The sequence below is a fragment of the Malaclemys terrapin genome, chromosome 20 (genome assembly GCF_027887155.1).
Source record: "Malaclemys terrapin pileata isolate rMalTer1 chromosome 20, rMalTer1.hap1, whole genome shotgun sequence".
Classification (NCBI taxonomy): Eukaryota; Metazoa; Chordata; order Testudines; family Emydidae; genus Malaclemys; species Malaclemys terrapin.
Genome location: NC_071524.1, coordinates 12,351,584 through 12,372,001, shown reverse-complemented (window position 1 = coordinate 12,372,001; position 20,418 = coordinate 12,351,584). Strand labels below are relative to the sequence as shown.

General features: G+C 56.1%; 1 protein-coding gene across 2 annotated transcripts in view; it reads right to left on the bottom strand.

Moving 5' to 3' along the window:
• LOC128826689 (galectin-4-like) overlaps positions 1-12,284 on the bottom strand; it is a 35,103-nt gene extending 22,819 nt beyond the window's left edge. The window contains exons 1-4 of one of the 2 annotated variants that reach the window (XM_054010126.1): positions 12,056-12,284; positions 10,452-10,540; positions 6,078-6,276; positions 954-1,073 (exon numbers count right to left, since the gene is read on the bottom strand). In XM_054010126.1, coding sequence (XP_053866101.1) covers positions 954-1,073; positions 6,078-6,276; positions 10,452-10,540; positions 12,056-12,085 — 438 coding nt within the window. In that variant the 5' untranslated portion in view covers positions 12,086-12,284. The remainder of the gene's footprint in view (positions 1-953; positions 1,074-6,077; positions 6,277-10,451; positions 10,541-12,055) is intronic. The other variant, XM_054010127.1, reaches the window with a different exon arrangement.
• Positions 12,285-20,418: the final 8,134 nt, after the last annotated feature.

Genomic DNA, 20,418 nt, shown 5'->3' with positions numbered 1-20,418 from the left:
TAAATCATCCCAGCCAGGGCTTTGTCAAGCTAGGCCTTAAAAACCTCTAAGACTGCAGATTCCACCACCTCCCTAGGTAACCCATCCCAGTGCTTCACCACCCTCCTCGTGAAATAGTGTTTCTTAATATCCAACCTGGATCTCCCCCACTGCAACTTGAGACCATTATTTCTTGTTCTGTCATCTGCCACCACTAAGAACAGCCGAGCTCCATCCTCATTGGAACCCCCCTTCAGGTAGTTGAAGGCTGCGATCAAATCCCCCCTCCTTCTTCTCTTCTGCAGACTAAACAAGCACCCACCAATTTTTCCCCATGGGTGCTCCAGTGCCTATGCCTGAGTGGCCAGTCACTGTGGGCCTGGACATTGGAGGCACCATTGGAGATCAAGACATTAGTCACACCCAAGTTCCTGAGTGGTGTCTCCTGCTGGGTGCAGTAGAGGGGGCTCCCATGGAACAACATCCCAATTTCCTCTGGCTTTCCTTGCCCTGCATGAACACATGCCTCCCAATATTTCAAGTGCTAAAGCGAGACACAGCGACGCTCAGGTTTGGCCCATCTGCCTCTCTGTAGACGGAGGGGCCAGATTTGATTGGTGTTGTGACCTAATGCACGGGGTCACTCAGATATGGCCCAGCCAGCCTTAGACAGAGCGGCGGCCAGGCCAAACCTGAGTGGGCTGTGACCCTGTGTCACAAATGCCCCTCTGTTTGGGGGCCCTCTCAAATAAGGGACCAGTGGCAAACGGCCCCTTTCTCCCCTCTCCTCTCATAGGTCGCCCTGAATGTGCAAAATGTTCTCCTTTAGCCAGGATGGGACTTTTGGGGGTCAAGCAGGACAGTCCAGCGAAACCCGGGACAGTTGAGAGGTCTGTTAACACAACGTCCCTTGCCACTGGGCTTCCGGCCTGAGCAGTGGAACTGGTGCTAACAAGGCCAGAGCAGATACTCACACTGGGGCTTGTGAAGTTGATGCAGTTCACAGTCACGTCCCCTTTGATCTCCAGGATCTGGACAGTATGAAGGGGAAGGCGGTGTCTGTACTCCAGGAAGTGCTGACCATTCACAGAGACCTAGGGAAAGAGCAGAGGGAGGGATGGGTGAGGACTGTGCTAGGAGAAGTGAGAAGATGTGGGGGAGCAGATGTGCAGTGGGGGAGCCTTTACTCTAGTTAAGATCACATCAGCGCTGCAATATCGCCAACCCCAGTGTTCACAAATTATGAGTCACGTCCCATCAAATCATGAGATTGTCCTAAATATAAAGAATTATGGACTCTGTCTATTTGCCTTCTGGGTTTCCGGTCTTTTGGGGTCACATTTTCAAACTTTTCTCCATAGCCATGGGAACTGAACATTTCCTTTTTTTTTTAAATGAAAGCTGAGAGTCTGATGTAATCACATGACTCCAGGAGCAGGGGCTTTAAGAAAAACACCCAATATTGCAAGAATGCGGGGCTTCCCTGCTCTCACTTGCTCACAGCTTCCTGAAAATGTCTCCTCTGGGGCCGAAACCTCCTCGGCTGCACTCAGCCCAAGGGGGAATGTCTCTTCTGCGGCTGAAGTCTCCCCAGCTACACTCAGCACAAGGGGAAACGTTTTGAAAAGTTTCAGCAAAGTCTATTCAATGACTTTTTGTTTGGCTGAAAAAATGTTCAGCACCATAAAAGCTGAACTGTCCTGTCCACTGGTGTCCGGGCCTGTCTGAGGAGGAGCCTCCAAATGACTGCAGTCTCTGCATGAAAGTTAACCAGGTTCTGTGCATCCCTGTTTGACATGAGCGGAAACATTCATTGCCGACACTGAGCCAGATTCTGTTGCCAGTGACACCAGGGTAATACTCCACTGACTCGTAGAGCTTGACTCTGCTTTCCGCTACCTCAGTGTAAACTGGAAGTAATGCCAAGGAGGCTACAGAGATTACACTAGTGCAAAACGAGAATGAGGCCATGGATTTAGGTCTTGTCTACACAAGGAAATTGTATCAATTGAGCTACAGCGGTTTAGAAACTGATTTAGATCAACCAGTGCAATCCCCAGTGTCAGTTCAAGAGTGCCTTGTCATGGAAGTGCTGGTCCTGACTCCACAGTTCGGCCTGAATTGCATTTTGCACTTAAATCAGGGATTCAACCTCTTTGTTTTATATGAAAAATACAGCACGTCCTCCTCAAACTGACAGCACTCACTCACTCACTGGGCACTGAATGGATTGTCTGAAGATTTACAAGTACATCCATTAATTAGTTTATGAGTTAAAATTAGTTAAAAACTGGATCCTTTAAGAAATTTAGCACCCAGTGTCAGTCTTTTCTTTGTCCAGAATGATCTCAATAATCTCCCGGATAGATGAAACCTCAAACTTTCCACATAGTTAACATTACTAGACCTCTTGTGCCCAGGCTAAATTTGAAGAAATTATGATGTTATTTAGCTACGTGATTAATAATTTTTGTATTTAGATGTAAGCAGATCAGAATGAGCTCTACCCTGACATCTGGTGGTGAGTTGTGGAAAAGGACTTCAGGGGCTGATCTTATTTGCATGGGCACACCCACCCTGCCTAGCATGATGGATTGCTTGCCCAAATGGTCACTTTGGCTGCTGTGGGACCCCCAGTCTCTTTGTTATCAGGGCAGGAGTAATAAACTGTTGTTATCCTAGTTATGAATCAAGGACAGTAGAACTGGGTAGTTTATAATGGAGGGACTCACCCTCAACTAAAGAGCACTCGCTAGGCAAGAGACATGGGTTCCAAAGCCTAGTGAACTGAGAGAGACCGAGGATAGGTATGTGTGTTCTGAGTGAATTAGTACTGGGACCACCTTGCTGATAGCTGAAATCACTGAGAGCTGTATTAAGGAGGGGGGCTGAAGCCATATTGGTGAGTGGCTAGCAGAGAGGAGTGCCCAGCAGGGTGGCTAGTGGAGAAGAGTGGTCAGGTGGGAGGAGCAGCTGGTGGTGAAGACTGCAGCAGAACCCCATGGAGAGGCTTGGCAATTGGCTGTTGACCTGAGCAGTAGACCATGTAAGATGCCCCCATATCTCCCCCCATTTCCACCCAGGCAGGGGGGTAAACTCTGCAGAGGAACTTCTGAATTCTGGGGGCTGCACAGACCAAGGACAGAAGCTGTGGGTGGGGTAATTGTTGGGTTGCTGGACTTAAGACCCTGAGGGGAAAAAGACACTGCCAAACTTACTTGGGGTGGGTCTTTTGCTCATGGTTTGTGTTATGAATCCTGTTTGTGGTGCTTCCCCAACAAAATGCCACATTGTTTCCCTCCTTTATTAAAAGGCTTGCTACACCCAGACTCTGCCCTCATGAGAGGGGAAGTATTGCCTCTTAGAGGCGCCCGGGGGAGGGTGGCATGTAATTGTCCCAGGTCACTGGGTGGGGTTTCCAGCCGGTTTTGCATTGCGTTATTGAAACGGAACCCCTAGATACAGAACCCGGCCCTTGTTGCTGCCAACTCTGACAGGCAGAAGGGTTACAGAATTGTTATGGTTATATAGGCTGCAAACAGGCTCAGATAACTCAAATAGGGCCATTATGGCAGCAGTAACTCAATCTATCCCCACCCTTCCTCTACAGCTAATTTGCCTACAACAGTTCTATTGGCACATGTCCCATGAGTTCTCTTGGGTAGATTACTGGGCCCTGCTGTCACCGGCTCCTCTTTTTGAAGGCTCTAGGCTGCTCCGAGTTTGGGAATCAGTGTATGAAAAGCTCCCCAGGGTGCTGCTGCCTCACCTCCACAGCGCACTGAGGCCTGATCTGCACTTAACGTTGAGCTGGACACAGCTTTGGCCCTCATGGGTGTGCAAAACCCATCCCACAAGCACCGTAGCCCCAGTGCCACCCACCCGTCCCAGCAGAAGCTGCGGTGTGGTAGGGGAAGCCCCAGCACCCAGGCCACTGGGTGTGGCACTGGGACTGGAGGAGCTCTCACTCCCCACTGCGCCCTGTGGCAGGGGGACAGAGCTTCTCCGGTTTGGGGGCTGCAGGGGAGGGAGGAGGAAGGAGCAGGGGACTGCAATGGGGTGGGTGGATCCTGGGTGGAACGAGTGGGCCCCAGGAAAGGGGCAGAAAGGGCTGGGGCAGTGGGTGGGGCTGCAGGCAGAAGGGGGGGGAGGAGCCACCCCACTCACTCTGGCTCAAGGCCCCAGGTAACCTTAATTTGCCTCTGCTTCCCGACTGCCCCCCTCCGCCCCCGTTCTCCCAGCATGCTCAGAGTCAACCAGTGTCCCTGGAAGCTGAGTCCAGGCAGGGAGTGGGCTGACGCTGCCATCCCTCCCCAGCCAGGCTCTCTCCCACGCAGCTGGCTACTCTGTATGGAGCAGTGACTGGGAACAGCTCTGGCCCACTCCCTGCCCAGGCCTAGCTGCCAGGGAGGGCAGCCAAACACATGGGGGGGAGCTGGCACAGAGGGAGGAAAGAGCCCTCCGCCCCTGGAGGTAACATGGGGTGGGAAGGAGGCGCAGGGAGGAGACATGAGGGGAGGTCATGTGTCCTCCCTGTTAGCTGGTGCCCTGCCTCTGGGGTGAGGAGGGGGAGCTGGAATGGGGCTCAGGGAGGAGAGGGGCCAGGCACCGGTATCCTCCCTACTCTAGGGAGCTTCCAGTGCTCACGCCCAGCCTCTCCAAATGCAGGAGTCACACGCTGCCCACATGGGGCTGGGACCCTCCCATAAGAGGCCAGCCACCTTGTGACAGGGCCTTTGGAAATCTCCCCCTGTGACAGAGGAAGACTTAGACCCATCCTCGGCAGGGCTGCGGAGACAGACCTCAGTGGCGAGCCCCTCCTGCAAGTCTCTCCCCTCTCCTTCAAACACTGTGTCAGCCGCACTCCATCAATGCTTAGGGCCTGATCCTGTCTCCCTCTCACATCCCTCTGCGTCATCTCGAGGCCAGTCACGAAGCAGCATTTACTCAGGGGCAGCGAGTTGTATGGGCCCGTGGTGCCGGTTCTCCACCAATATGAGAGCACAGGGGCCCGCCTCCCCTGGAGCATCACCCCCAGCCCCGCCTGCCGCCCCCGCGCCCCCTCCAGAACACCCCCCCCGGCCCCGCCTGCCGCCCCCGCGCGCCTTCCCCAAAACGTCCCCCCCAGCCCCGCCTGCCGCCCCTGAGGGCCTCCCCCGGAGCATCCCCCCCGGCCCCGCCTGCCGCCCCCAGGCAATTTAAAAGGGCCTGGGGCCCCCACCACCACCACCAGCAGCGCAATGGGGCTAATGTGGCTTCCTGACCACCCACCCATTCCGTTTCCAGAAGTAGCCGGCACGTCCCTGCGGCCCCTGTGGGGGGAGGAGCATATCTCTGTGTGCTGCCCCCGCCCCAAGCTGTGGCCATTGGGCGTTGCGGGGGTGGTGCCTGCGGGCAGCGGTCCACCTAGGAGCTGCTACCACATGGGGGTGCGGGTCTCTTCCGGGAGCCGCCCAAGGTAAGCGCTGCACCCCACACCCTCTGCTGCAACCCAAACCCCAGCCCAGACCCCACACCCTCTGCACCCAAACTCCCTCCCAGAGCCCAGCCCCTGCACCCCCTCCTGCACCTCAACCCCCTGCCCCAGCTTAGACCCTGCACCCAAACTCCCAGAACTCGACCCCCGCACCTCACCCTGTACCCCCTGCCCCAGCCCAGACCCTCCACCCTAACTCCCTCCCAGAGCCTACTCCCCACACCCCCTCCTGCACCTCAACTCCGTGCCCCAACCCACACCTGCACCCTAACTCCCTCCCAGAGCCTACTCCCCACACCCCCTCCTGCACCTCAACTCCGTGCCCCAACCCACACCTGCACCCTAACTCCCTCCCAGAGCCTTAGGCACCACCAAAATTATACAAAACTGCCTCCCCTGCATGTAGTGGCACCACCAAGGCATCCCAGAAGCACAGACTGGTCTGGACTGGCCTCCCCTCAAGGCCACAGACTGGTACTCGCTGATGTGTCCTGTCCCAGCAAGGGGATCCGCTTCCCCTCCATCACCCCTGTGGAGCTAGTGTCCCTTGATGGGCCGTGGTGCAGCTGCCAGCCGCAGAGTATCCAGCCCGGCTGCCGTCCTGCGAGGGCCGTGTGCTCACCTGATAGCAGTGGCCCTTGACGTTGATGATCACTTCGAAGTAGATGCCCGGGTGGAAGGGCACGTGGTAGGTCCTTTCCTCTGCCCCCCAATTGCCATTCTGCTCGGTGTTGCATACAACCATCGGGCGGCCCTCGTTGAAACGCGGATTAAAGTGGAAGGCGATGTCCCCGTTCCCGCACCGCAGGTTCACCCCAAAACTGAAACAGAACGAGATGGTGTGACCTGGGCTACCCGTGCCAGGAGGGGGAGCTGACACTGCACCCCGTATTCCTCTCAGTGATATGATTAGGACATAATCATAATGTATTTGATGCAAGATAATCATGTGAGATGTCATTGAGAAGGTTATGATTTGCTGAATAGGATTATCCCATTTGTGTGCATGTGTCACTTTTAGCCTCATGACAAATATTGACTCTGTATCTGTATTTCAAATGTAGTTACACCTGGGTAACACCCACTAGACAAGATGCTTTCAGTCTAGATAGTGGGTGGGGAAGGGTCTATTCAGGGCAACGAGCCATTAGGAAAAAAAAACCAATAGGCCTTAGGGGAAGCTTTTCTCCCACCTGGGGAGCCTTCCTGAGAACTACAGACAGCCTCTGTGTAACGGCTGCTATGACTCTACAAGGACATGTGATGAGACCACATGTCTCTAGACTCCATCTTGGAATGTCAGTGTTCTTCCATAGACTGGTCTGGCAACCAAGCTTTGGGAACAAAGGATCCCCTCCATATGCAAAAGCTAGATAAGGCAGGGAGTGACCTCATCAGGGGGTCTTCATGCCCCACACAAGAAGACTCCTGGAAACACTTGAGGAACAAAGACTGAATAGGGGGAAGTGCTAGAGGGATAGCTCAGTGGTTTGAGCATTGGTCTGCTAAACCCAGCGTTGTGAGTTCAATCCTTGAGTGGGCCACTTAGGGATCTGGGACAAAATCAGTACTTGGTCCTGCTAGTGAAGGCAGGGGGCTGGACTCTATGACCTTTCAAGATCCCTTCCAGTTCTGGGAGATGGGATATCTCTATAATTTAAATGTAATGGGATTTTTAGCCTGTGAATGGAACACCTGGGGGTTCCAAGCTGTAGCCCCTTAAGAATCTGCAACCTGCTTGTAGCATCGCTTAGGTGAGAATCTGCTAATTCATATCCAATCTATTTCATATATTAAGTTTAGTTTGCTTTATTTATTTATTTATTTGCTAGGTAATCTGCTTTGATCTGTTTGCTATCACTTAAAATCTATCTTTTGTAGTTAATACATTTATTTTTGCTTTATCTAAACCAGTGGTCTCCAAAGTGGGGGGCATGCACCCCAGGGGGTGCGCAAGAGGATCTTTGGGGGTGCACAGCAGGAGGAAGTGGGTTGTTTTTTGTTTTGTTTTTTTTTTTGCTTCGGCAGTTCGGGCGCGGCAGGGGGTGCATGCTCAAAATTTTTTTACTGATAGGGGTGCGCGATCAAAAAAGTTTGGAGACCACTGATCTAAACCAGTGTGTGTAAATCATAACTCAGGGGCAAAAGGCTTTTGCATATTTCTCTCCACATTGAGGAAGGGGGTGAATTGTATGAGTTCCCTGTGCAGCACGAGATGATATCATTTTGTGTTTACACTCCGGAGGGGGGAGGGGTGTCTAAGGAGCTGGGAGTAGCTTTCCTATGCAGAGGCTGGTCAGAGAGTCTGCACGTAACCGCAGCTGGGTGTGTCCCTACCTGTGTGTATGAGGGTGAAAGTGCAGGCTGGAAGGCTTTGTAGTGCCGTGTAAAAGGGAGCCCAGGCTGGTGGGTCAGGGGGCTTAGTGGTGCCCAGTTCCAGGTGGCACCCTGGGGGGAACCCATCACAGGAGGAATGGGGGCTAACGGCACCAGAAGGGGAGAATAGGCACCGACTGTGCCAAGGTGCAGGGGGGCTGCCCCTGGCAGGGAGGGAGCATGGGGGCTTCCTATGTTAGGGGGCAGGGAAGGGGCTTCCAGAGCCAGGTGTGGGGATATGAGGGCTGCTCTTGACAGGGAGTGAGCATGGGGGCTGTCCACACCAGAAAGTGGAAATGGGGGGCTGCCTGCGCAAAGGGTAGGGGACGGGGGGGGCTGCCCACCATTGTGCGGGATGGGACTATGGTGGGACAGAGGGAGCATGGGGCTATGAGGGTGGGGTAGAGAAGGGGCCATTTGTGGCAGGTAAGCTTGGAATAGGGCTCTGGGAGTAGGGCAGAGGGACAATGGAAGGGGCTTTTCTTCAGGGAAGTGTGCAGAAGGAAGTGTCACAGGGGCAGCCCCTGCCTTGTGGGGGGAGCAACGGAGGGTGTGGATGGCGCCACATTGGGGAGGGGGCAGGGTAGATGGGGCTGTAGGAGAGGCACTGCCTCGGGTGAGGCGAGGGAGGAAGGATGGGAGTCATGGGGCAGCCCTGCCTAGAGGGGAGGGGGAATAAGGCCTATGGGGGAAAGGGGCATGGGGGGGCAAAGGAGAGCTAGCATGTGTGTGTGTGTGCGCGCGTGTTTGCACGTGCGTATAGTAAATTGTTCCAATGGTTAATTCTCCTCACTATTAAAAATTAGTTCCTTATTTCCAGCCTAGATTTGTCTCACTTCACCTTGCAGCCACTGGACCTTGTTCTGCCTTTGTGAAATTAAAGAGACTTTCGTCATCTGTGCACCGTGATCAAGTCACCTGTTTGCTTTCTCTGGGAGAAACTAAATAAACTGAACTCCCTTAGTCCTGCCCTGTGCGGCAGCTTATCCTTGGATTGTCCTTGTCACTCTTTTCCGAACCTTCCCTTTCTGTCAACATTGGCACTGGTGAGATGGATACCGGAGACTGCGCCTCGTTCTGGTTGCCACATGGTAAAAAGGATGGTGGAAATTGGAGAAAATGCAGAAAAGAGACACAAACATGATTTAACGGCTGGAGAAAATACCTGGCAAGAAGAGACTGAAGGAGCTCAATCTGTCTGATCACAAGGGATCAAAAGGTGACTTGGTGACAGTGCACAAGTATACACCAGGAGGGGTGTAGGTTACATCAGTATATCTAGTGGCACCGAGACCACTTAGAGAGATTCATGAGTTTACTCTGCAGCCTTAGCTAACAGCCAGTTGGCTTTTGGCTCATGCAGTGGAGGCTCATCTATTAAACTACAGAGGGCCCTGGTTCAATCCTGCCCGCCGACGACCAGCGTCTGTTGGCGTTACACAAGCACCTTCACAACGAGAAAATACTGGCTACTAGAGGGCTCTTTGATGTAGTGGAGAAAGCAGGGCCGGCTCCAGGCACCAGCCCATCAAGCTTGTGCTTGGGGCGGCACCTGGAGGGGGGCGGCGCGGTGCTCCGGCTCCGGCTGCCGGGGACAGCGGAGCCCTGACCGGGACTCGCCGCCCTCCCCCCGGGGCTCCGGCCGCCCTCCCCTGCCGCGCTGGGGGTGGCAAAAAAGCCAGAGCCGGCCCTGGGAGAAAGGCCGAACAAAAAAAAAAAAAAAAAAAAAAAAAAATCAGTGGATGGAAGCTGAAGCCAGACTAATGTAAAATTAGAAATTACGGTCAAATGGCGGATTAACCATCGGAAGAAAGCCCCGGGAAGTGGTGGATTCTCATCTCTTGATGTCTTCAGACCCAGACTGGCTGCCTTTCAGGAAGGTGCTTTAGCAAATGCAAATGATTGGGCTCAATGCAGGGGTAACTGGGTGAAATGCGATGGCCTGTACTACACATGAGGTCAGACTAGATGATGTAATGGTCCCTTCTGGCCTTAAAGTCCTGAAACTGTGAGTCAACCGGTTTGAAGTGTGGACACCAAGCTGGTCCTGGTACCCAGTGAGGGTCTCATCACTGCCATATAGAGATGACAGCACCTCTTTGCTTCCTCTTCCCCTGTTCGTACCTCCAAGGAACACCTTCACCCTCTCAGCCGCTGCATTGCTCTGGAAGCTGGGTTTCACAGTGAGCCATAGTCCTTTGCAGAGAGCTGGGGCAATGGGAGTAGAAACCATGGTGGAGGAGTGAGAGCGGAGGAGTTTGTTGAGAGGCAGGATATTCAGGGGAGCCGGTTTAGCATGGGGAAGAGAGTCATGCCTTGTGCAGCTAAGCAGGAGGGAAGGGAGCCAGGAAGAGAGAGGAGATTGGGGAGAGAGAGGGGCCAGTGGAGGGGATGACCCATAACAGCAGCCAGGAGGAGCCTGGTGGAGAAGCCGTGCTGGTGGAGGATGACCGTAAGGACAGCTCAGAGTTAGTGGGGCGGTGAAGGAGGTGATGAGGGAGGGATAGTGGAGAGCTGTTGTGTGCTGATAGCGCAGGGGCGTGGTTGAGCTGAGTCCAGATGGAGTGCTGGTGGGGGAAGGAAGTGAGACACGGCACAGGATGGGGTAAATAGCACCAACCTTTTCACGAAGGGTTGAACTACTCCTTGGATTAACACCATCTTCCCTTCACTCAGGCCTCCAAAGATGGGTCCAGAAAAGGGGACAATCTGGAAGAAACCACCCCACAGTTTTAAGGGCAGCAGAGGAATCATACACTAGTCCCATGCCCCCAGCAGCACAAGCCCTACACTGGCCAGTGTGGGGTAGTAATTTTCACAGGGCCCTACTGCAGGCGTTCTGCTGTGTCTCCCAGTATTGGGCCATTGCGTCTGGGGAGCTTCTCTCTGTTGGGGCCCTGACTGGGTGACCAGATCATAGAATCAGAGAATATTATGGTTGGAAGAGACCTCAGGAGGTGAGCTAGTCCAACCCCCTGCTCAAAGTAGGACCACCACCAACTAAATCATCCCAGCCAGGGCTTTGTCAGGCTGGGCCTTAAAAACCTCTAAGGAAGGAGATTCCACCACTTCCCTAGGGAACTCATTCCAGTGCTTCACCACCCTCCTAGTGAAATAGTGTTTCCTAATATCCAACCTAGACCTCCCCCACTGCAACTTGAGACCATTGCTCCTTGTTCTGTCATCTGCTACCACTGAGAACAGCCGAGCTCCATCCTCTCTGGAACCCCCCTTCAGGTAGCTGAAGGCAGCTATCAAACCCCACCTCACTCTTCTCTTCTGCAGACTAAACAAGCCCAGTTCCCTCAGTCTGTCCTCGTAAGTCATGTGCCCCAGCCCCCTAATCATTTTTGTTGCCCTCTGCTGGACTCTCTCCAGTTTGTCCACATCCCTTGTGTAGTGGGGGGACCAAAACTGGAAGCAATACTCCAGGTGTGGCCTCACCAGTGCTGAATAATCACTTCCCTCGATCTGCTGGCAATGCTCCTACTAATACAGCCCAATATGCTGTTGGGCGTCTTGGCAACAAGGGCACACTGCTGCCTCATATCCAGCTTCTCATCCACTGTAATCCCCAGGTCCTTTTCTGCAGAACTGCTGCTTAGCCAGTCAGTCCCCAGCCTGTAGCAGTGCATGGGATTCTTCCATCCTAAGTGCAGGACTCTGCACTTGTCCTTGTTGAAACTTATCAGATTTCTTTTGGCCCAATCCTCCAATTTGTCTAGGCCACTCTGGACCCTATCCCTACCCTGCAGCATATCTACTTCTCCCCCCAGCTTAGTGTCATCTGCGAACTTGCTGAGAGTGCAATCCATCCCGTCATCCAGATCATTAATAAAGATGTTGAACAAAAGCGGCCCCAGGACCGACCCCAGGGGCACTCCGCTTGATACCGGCTGCCAACTAGACATCGAGCCATTGATCACTACCCGTTGAGCCCGACAATCTAGCCAGCTTTCCAGCCACCCGATAGAAATATGTCCCAATATTATCTGGATCATCCTGATATTATGTCCAGATAGATATTATCTGGACCATCCCAATATTAGGGGCTTTGTCTTATATAGGGCCCTATTTTCCCCACACATTGGACCCTATTCCCCCTCTCCCATCAGTCCCGATTTTTCACACTTGCTATGTGGCCACCCTAGCCCTGACAGATGTCTCCTGCAGAGAAGGCCACGTGCATCTCCAGGTGTTCAGCTCCCACCTAGCCTCACTCACCGGGTTCAGAATAGGCTGCTGGAAAGCCATGCTGACCGTGTCCAACGCTGCTGCTTGTGGTAACCCGAGGCGGCTCCCTGTGCCTCTTTAAGTTTCGTTTCCAGCTGCAGGCACAGAATGTGGGCGGGTTGTCTCTCTCCTGCCACCGGCGTGCTTTAATTAACCCATGAAGGTATGGTTCCCTATGGCAGGGACGCTGGCATTGCCGTCCCAGAGCCGCAGTCAGTGCCGATGATGTGAGGAGCTGGCAAGGAAAAGGAAGTAGCAGGCACCTGCCATGGGGGGAGTGCAGGAGCATTGCTACTGGCTCACCCCCCCTGCTTCGTGTCTCTGCCACCAGTTCCCCTTTCAAGTGCAGCTGTTGTTAGTTCCCCAGCTCTCAGCCATTTACTCTTGTGCTGGGTAAGAGACTTTCCCCTTTTAAAGACACCAGTGTCTTTTGTGCCTGTGGAATCCAGACCTAGCCGGCTAACCCTGACCCACGGACACCGCTCTGCGCTCTCCGGCCGGCATGATGCCAGTGCTCAGGCACATGGCAGGGGTGTCTTGACACAGCCCTCGGCAAACAGGAGGGCTAAAACTTTTATTCTTTGGCATGAAAGCGGAGATTCTCCGGTGTTAACAGGACTCCGGGAGCTGGGGCTTCTGGGAAAACTAAACATTGTCCCCCCAAATATCCCCACCTCCCCTAGGGGTTCTCCTCACCAGACTCCCACCAAGTTCCCCTCTCACAGTCATTCCTCACCCCCAAGGCTCTCCTCTCACATCCCTCCTCCCCCCAAGTTTCCCTGTCTTGTCCCTTCTCCCCCTTCCCTATGGATTCTCATTGTCCCTTTTCCCCTTTCCTCCAACTTCTTCCCCACAGGTTCCCTCTCCAGGATTTTTCCGCCAGCCCATAGCCGAGGACAGTACAGCACTGCACCTCACCTCTTGCGACCCCTCCGGCTCAGCCTGCAGCACCCTGGACAGCCGTCAATCTATGATGTCATGTCCCTCAGGGAACTATCACCTGGCCGTCAGCTGCAGACATGGGCCAGGTATTATATGTTCTTTCATAGAATATCAAGGTTGGAAGGGACCTCAGGAGGTCATCTAGTCAAACCCCATTGACTGTAGGGAACATATTCTTGGTAACACTGTTATACTAGCACTGTGTGCTGAAATCAGAGTACAAACCTCAACTAGGTACGTGATAGAGCAGAGCTGTTTAACCCAGAATGCCTAGCCGTGACAAAGTTCCTCCTCGGTCTTGGTGGGTCCTGCGCTTATTGGCAGATTTTCTTGCCTCAGAGATTCACCATGTGGGTTGGGGAACAGCCCAGAGACCTGCCCCTCTGGAAGAACCCACAGTCCAGGTCAATTGGGAGGTTTGGGGGGAACCCGGGCCCGCCCTCTACTCCGGGTTCCAGCCCAGGGCCCTGTGGACTGCAGCTGTCTATAGTGCCTCCTGTAACAGCTGCATGACAGCTACAACTCCCTGGGCTACTTCCCCATGGCCTCCTCCAAACACCTTCCTTATTCTCACCACAGGACCTTCCTCCTGGTGTCTCATAACGCTTGTGCTCCTCAGTCCTCCAGCAGCACACCCTCTCAGCTCCTTGCACCTCTTGCTCCCAGCTCCTCACACTCACACCACAAACTGAAGTGAGCTCCTTTTAAAACCCAGGTGCCCTGATTAGCCTGCCTTAATTGATTCTAGCAGCTTCTTCTTAATTTGCTCCAGGTGTCCTAATTAGCCTGCCTGCCTTAACTGGTTCTAGCAGGTTCCTGATTCCTCTAGTGCAGCCCCTGCTCTGGTCACTCAGAGAACAGAATACTGTTCAGCCAGTGGCCGGTGTGTTTGCCTTCGACCAGACTCCTGTAGCTGGAGAGGCATCTGGCCGCCAGCCCCGGTGATCCAACCCTCTGCGGAGCATGCCGGGAGAAGCGGGAGGAGCTCCGGACCCTCGAGGACCATTGGGCCGGAGGTGCCTTTGTTCGATCCCGCATCCGCCTCCTTCGGGAGATGGATTGCGGCTCCCGCTTCTTCTACGCCCTGGAGAAAAAGAGGGGGGCCAAGAAGCATGTCACCTGCCTTGTAGCAGAGGATGGTACCCCCCTCACGGATCCGGCGGAGATGTGCGGGAGGGCCAGGACCTTCTACGCACACCTTTTCTCCCCAGATCCGACCGATCCTAACGCTTGCAGAATGCTCTGGGATGAACTCCCGACGGTCAGCGCGGGCGACCAAGACCGGCGGGAGCTGCCTCTCACTCTGGCCGAGTTCTCGGAAGCCCTCCGCCGCATGCCCACCAATAAATCTCCGGGCATGGACGGGCTGACCGTGGAGTTCTACCTCGTGTTTTGGGACGTCCTCGGCCCAGACCTTGTCACCGTCTGGGCCGAGTCCTTGCAGAGCGGGGTCCTCCCTCTCTCGTGCAGGCGAGCCGTGCTCGCCCTGTTGCCGAAGAAGGGGGACCTCCGCGATTTACGAAACTGGCGTCCCGTCTCACTCCTCAGCACGGACTATAAGGTCGTAGCGAAGGCCATCTCGCTGCGGCTGGGGTCCGTGCTGGCGGACGTGGTCCACCCCGACCAGACCTACACCGTCCCGGGCCGGAGCATCTTTAACAACCTGTACTTGGTCCGGGACCTATTAGAGCTGGGACGTAGGGATGGTCTGTCGTTCGCCCTCCTGTCTCTGGACCAGGAGAAGGCGTTCGACAGGATGGACCACGGGTACCTCCTGGGCACTCTGCGGGCGTTCGGCTTCAGGCCCCAGTTTGTGGGCTTTCTCCAGGTGCTGTACACTGAGGCGGAGTGTCTGGTCAGGCTCAACTGGACCCTGACCGAGCCGGTCAGCTTCGGGCGGGGAGTACGGCAGGGGTGCCCCCTCTCGGGCCAGCTGTATGCTCTGGCGATCGAGCCCTTCCTCTGCCTCCTCCGCCGGAGGTTAGCAGGGTTGGTGCTCCGGGAGCTGGAGCTGCGGCTGGTCCTGTCAGCGTACGCCGACGACGTGCTCCTCGTGGTCCAGGACCCAGAGGATCTGGTGCGGGTGGAGGCTTGCCAGGCCGTTTATTCGGCTGCCTCTTCTGCCCGGGTCAACTGGGTCAAGAGCTCTGGCCTGGTGGTCGGGGACGGTTGGCAGGCAGGCTCCCTCCCACCCGCGCTTCAAGCCATTCGGTGGAACGCGGGTCCGCTGCTCTATCTAGGCGTTTATCTTTCCGCCGCGCATCCTTCTCCGTCGGAGAACTGGCTGGATTTGGAGGCCAGGGTGCGTGAGCGGTTGCGGAGATGGACTGGACTGCTCCGGTGTCTCTCCCTGCGGGGGAGGGCGCTGGTACTGAACCAGCTCATCCTGTCCATGCTCTGGCACCGGCTCAACACCCTGAGCCCGACCCCGGGACTCCTGGCCAGGCTCCAGAGGATAGCCCTGGAGTTCTTCTGGCCCGGACTGCACTGGGTCTCTGCGGGGGTTCTGAGTCTTCCCCTGGAGGAGGGGGGACAGGGCCTGGTCTGCCTTCATAGCCAGGTCCATGTCTTCCGCCTCCAGGCCCTGCAGAGGCTCCTTTATGGCGCAGGTAGTCCAGCATGGAGCACGTTAGCGCACGCCTTCCTCCGCCGTCTCCGAGGGCTCCGATACGACCGGCAGCTCCTTTTTCTTCGCCCGAGAGGTCTTCCGCGAGACCTCTCAGAGCTGCCAGTCTTCTACCAGGACCTTCTCCGGACCTGGAAGCTTTTCTCGGCGACCAGGTCCACTGTGGCCACCGAGGGCGCAGATTTCCTCGTGGAACCCCTGCTGCACAATCCCGATCTCCGTGTGCAGGTGGCGGAGTCACCCTCGGTGAGCCGGAGGTTGGTCCTGGCGGGAACCACCAGGGTCGGAGACCTCCTGGACTACACCAGAGGGGACTGGGTGGATCCCCGCGCGCTTGGTCGGCGCATGGGACTCTCCACCCTCGCGACCCCTCTGCGTGTACTCCAGGAGGTGGGCGCTGCATTGTCACCTCCTGCTGTCGGCTTCCTGTGGCGGGCCCTGCGGGAGGGCGCTCCCCGCCCACCCCTCACCCCGGGCCCTCCGGACCTTTTTCTCGGACCCCTGTTCCGTGAGCCCCCCCCGGCTCCCCCGCTCCCATAATCCGAGCCGGCTGCGCGCTCTACAGCCGGTCCGGTTTCGAACCACGCCCAGAGACCACCTGTACACGCTCGTGCTCCACACGTTGCATCACCTCACCCTCGTGTCCCGCCCCGACACCAAGTGGAGGGACTATCTGCTACCTGTGGAGGGTGAGGAGCCCCGGTGGGCCAGCCTTTATTCCACCTTAGTTCCCAGGCCCGCCGGGGACATTGGTTGGCAGCTCCTTCATGGAGCCGTGAGCACGGGCGTGTACTTGGCGCGGTTCACCCCTATTCCCGAGGCCTGCCCATTCTGCGGCGTCAGGGAGACCCTGGCGCACGCTTACCTCGAGTGCGCCAGGCTGCAGCCCCTTTTCCGGCTCCTCCAGAACTTTTCCCCACACTTGTTTATTTATGCACACCCTATCCGTGGCCCCACTCGGTCGCGAGACCTCCTCGTCAACCTCTTCCTGGCCCTAGCCAAACTGGCCATCTATAAAACCAGGGAGAGGAGGTTGGCCGATGGAGTTTCCTGTGACTGTGGGGCGTATTTCAGGTCCTCCGTTCTTTCATGTATCCGGGCAGAGTTCCTCTGGGCAGCGTCCACTGGCTCCCTTGACGCCTTCGAGGAGCAGTGGGCGCTGGCCGGGGTTCTCTGCTCCGTGTCCCCGTCTGGTTCGCTTCGTTTGACCCTTTGACCTCACTCCTGTCCCTGTTCTTTTATTAGTTGTCCCCGGTAATTTTTTGGTCTCCAGGCCCTGTGGACCCCCCCTTAGGCTGGGGGGGATCCTTTAGCAGTGGGCTGGCTTTGCTTTGCCCGCCCACATCCTGGATCCCAATAGGACCAGACTCCTGTACCCCACTGGCCTGGAGGGAGGTAGGTAGAGAGCTGCTCCTCCTGCTACTAGGCCCTGGGTTCTCCCTACAACTGCTGACTGTTGCTGCTGCTCCAGCTACTCCCCTGGCTGGGCTAACCCCCCGCACCATCTCTGCTACCTGCTTGTTGGCTGGCTGGCTGCTAGACCCCCCCCACCCTTGGTTGTTGCTGCTCCAGTTACAGCCCCTGGGGGGGGCCTGCTGGCCCACTCCCCAGAGGAGGGGAGGGAGGGAGCCAGCCATTGCTTGTACTGCTGAGGACACCACCATCATCGACACCTGCGAAGGGTCCTTCCTGCTGGCCACCAGACTTCCGCCTAAAGCTGCTGTGTTTGCTGCTGGGAGCTGCTGGAGCCCTGAGGAGGCGGAGGAGGAGAAGAGGACCATTTGCCAGTCGGGGAGCGCGTAGGAACAGACCACCGTGGAGGGGGTTCTCACGGAGTGAGTAACTTTTGAACTGTGCTCTTGTGGTGGGGGTCTAGACTGTGTTTGTGGGAAACAGGGGGTGTGGTGTGGAGCCTGCCCCCTGGTCTGTCTGTGTCCCCCCCGACCCCCACCACCACCATCATCGTTGCCCCCTCCACCACCCCCACCGGCTACTTACCATCTACCTTGAGCTCCTGCCTCTGGGATTTCAGCTGCTCACCTAGGCTTGCTACGCCCTGTTGCCACCATTGGGCCTGATACTAGGGTTACCATACGTCCGGATTTTCCCGGACATGTCCGGCTTTTGGGGGCTCAAATCCCCGTCCCGGGGGAAATCCCCAAAAGCCGGGCATGTCCGGGAAAATCGGGAGGGAGGGAGGGCTCGGTGGTGCTCGGCCGGGGCCTCTTTGGCTGGGGTCGGCGGTGCGGGGCCGGGGCCGGTGCAGGGCTGGGCCGGGGTCCAGGAGCCGGGCGCGCGGTGCCGGGCCGGGGTCCAGGAGCCGGGCGCGCGGTGCCGGGCCGGGAACCAGGGGCGCGGTGCCGGGCCGGGAACCAGGGGCGCGGTGCCGGGCCAGGCGCGGGGCCGGGCGGGGAGCCGGGGGTGCGGTGCCGGGCCGGGGTCCGGGCCGGGAGCTGGGGGGCCGGGCCCACGGGGCCGGGAGCCGGGGTCGCAGGGCCGGGACCGCGGGGCCGGGGAGCCGGTCCGGGGTCGCGGGGCCGGGGGGGCGGGGCTGGTCCAGGAGCCGGGCCGGGCCCGCGGGGCCGGGAGACGGGCCGGGCCCGCGGGGCTGGGAGCCGGGGGGTGCGCCGGGCCGCCGGGGGCTGGCAGTGCTGGGCGGGCCGTGGGTGGTCGGCCGGGGCCGGCACCCCAGGGCCCGAGCCGACCCAGGCTGGAGCCGCCGGGGGGCCAGCCTGGGCCGCGCCTCCTCCCCCCACACTCCCCCTTACCTGCTTCAGGCTTCCCGCGAATCAAATGTTCGCGGGAAGCAGGGGAGGGGGCGGAGACTTTGGGGAGGGGGCGGAGTTGGGGCATGGGCGGGGCTGGGGGCGGGGCGGGGCTGGGGCCCCGTGGAGTGTCCTCCATTTGGAGGCACAAAATATGGTAACCCTAATAGAGGAGCAGATACACGACACACCTGACTTCAGTTCCTTTGGGTGGAAGTTCCTGATTGCATGGATGAATCCCATTCAGATGGGCGGGTTTCGTGTGTCTGTGGTGAGAAGTGGGGCTGTCAGGGCCAGCAGGCAGGTGAGGACAGGGCCGGTGCAACCCATTAGGCAACCTAGTTGGTCGCCTAGGGCGCTAACATTTGGTGGCCGGCGACTGCGGCAGCCGGATCTTTGGCCGTGTGATGTTTTTTATATAATCTGGGACCATATAGAACATGGTTGCAACCAAGGTCCGGTAGTGACACCAAATCTTCTATAAAGGTGGTCAAATGAGGCGTCTATGACAAGGTTATGGTTTATTAGTTATGATTATGTTGTCTATATGTGTGTATCAATTTTGTAGTTGAAGTTATGAATATTGGCTCTCTACTGTCTGTATTGCAAACTTATGCTATGCTGCTGGGTGACATCCCAGACAAGTTGGTGTTAGCTCTGCCTGGCCTGCTTGATGGCCCATTAAGGACCATCAGCTATACAACTGACCCATGGAGAGAAGGCAGTTACGCCTTGTAACTCAGCAAAGTATGCAGGAACTGGCCCATGTGACTCCAGACTCCATTTTGCTGTAATTTTCCACAGTAAGAACAAAGAGGTGTTCTTACACCTGGAAAAGACTATAAAAGGGCCGATGCCTCATCTCCATTTTGTCTTCAATCCTGCTTCTTACCTCTGGAGGGACTTTGCTACAAACTGAAGCTCTGAACAAAGGACTGATGACCCACCCCAGCTGGGAATGTTCCAGAGACTTGATTTGAACCTGCAGTTTATTCTATCGCTGCTGCAAGCCTGAACCAAGAACTTTGCCATTACTGTATGTAATTGATTCCATTTAACCAATTCTAACTCTCATCTATATCTTTTTCCTTTTATGAATAAACCTTTAGATTCTAAAGGATTGGCAACAGCTTGATTTGTGGGTAAGATCTAATTTGTATATTGACCTGGGTCTGGGGCTTGGTCCTTCGGGATCGAAAGAACCTTTTTTTCCCTTTTACTGGGGTATTGGTTTTCATAACCATTTGTCCCCATATCGAGTGGCACTGGTGGTGATACTGGGAAACTGGAGTGTCTAAGGGAATTGCTTGTGTGACTTGTGGTTAGCCAGTGGGGTGAGACCCAAGACTTCACTGTCTGGCTGGTTTGGTTTGCCTTAGAGGTGGAAAACCCCCAGCCTTGGGCTGTAACTGCCCTGTTTGAGCAATTTGTCCTGAATTGGCACTCTCAGTTGGGTCCCACCAGAACCAGCATCGTTACAGGCCGCCCCAGTCGTCGGCAGTATTTCGGGGGCGAGACTTTCCGCCGCCTCTGTCGGGGGTGGCATTTAGGGGGCGGGACCTTCCGCCGCCTAGGGCGGCAAAAAAGCTGGCGGCACTCCTGGGTGAGGAGCAGGAGATGAGCGCACGGGGCAGCTGAAAAGGGATGAGCCGGAGTGAAGCTTGAAACACAAATGCAGGGGCCAAGAATCCCAATTCATCCATCCCGGACAAAGGGAGTCAAATACTTGCTGATGGACAATTGGTTCAGATTCTGGGACTGGTTCCTTGTGCAGCAAGTGAAGTTAACTGCACCTCAGAGCCGTGACAGAGCACTGTATAACCAGGGTCTAGTGACTCTCACCCTGGGCTCTCCCCAGTATAGACTCTTGTTCACACTAGTCGAATGATGTTCAAATGCTGAGAAGGAGCAGGGAAGAGGCACAGAAATGACTTGTGGCCTGGCCAGCACACCTTCCAGCAGGCAACCCGAGGGGCTGCAGCTAGTCAGCTTGACTAAGCAGTTCCGAGCTCTGTCATTAA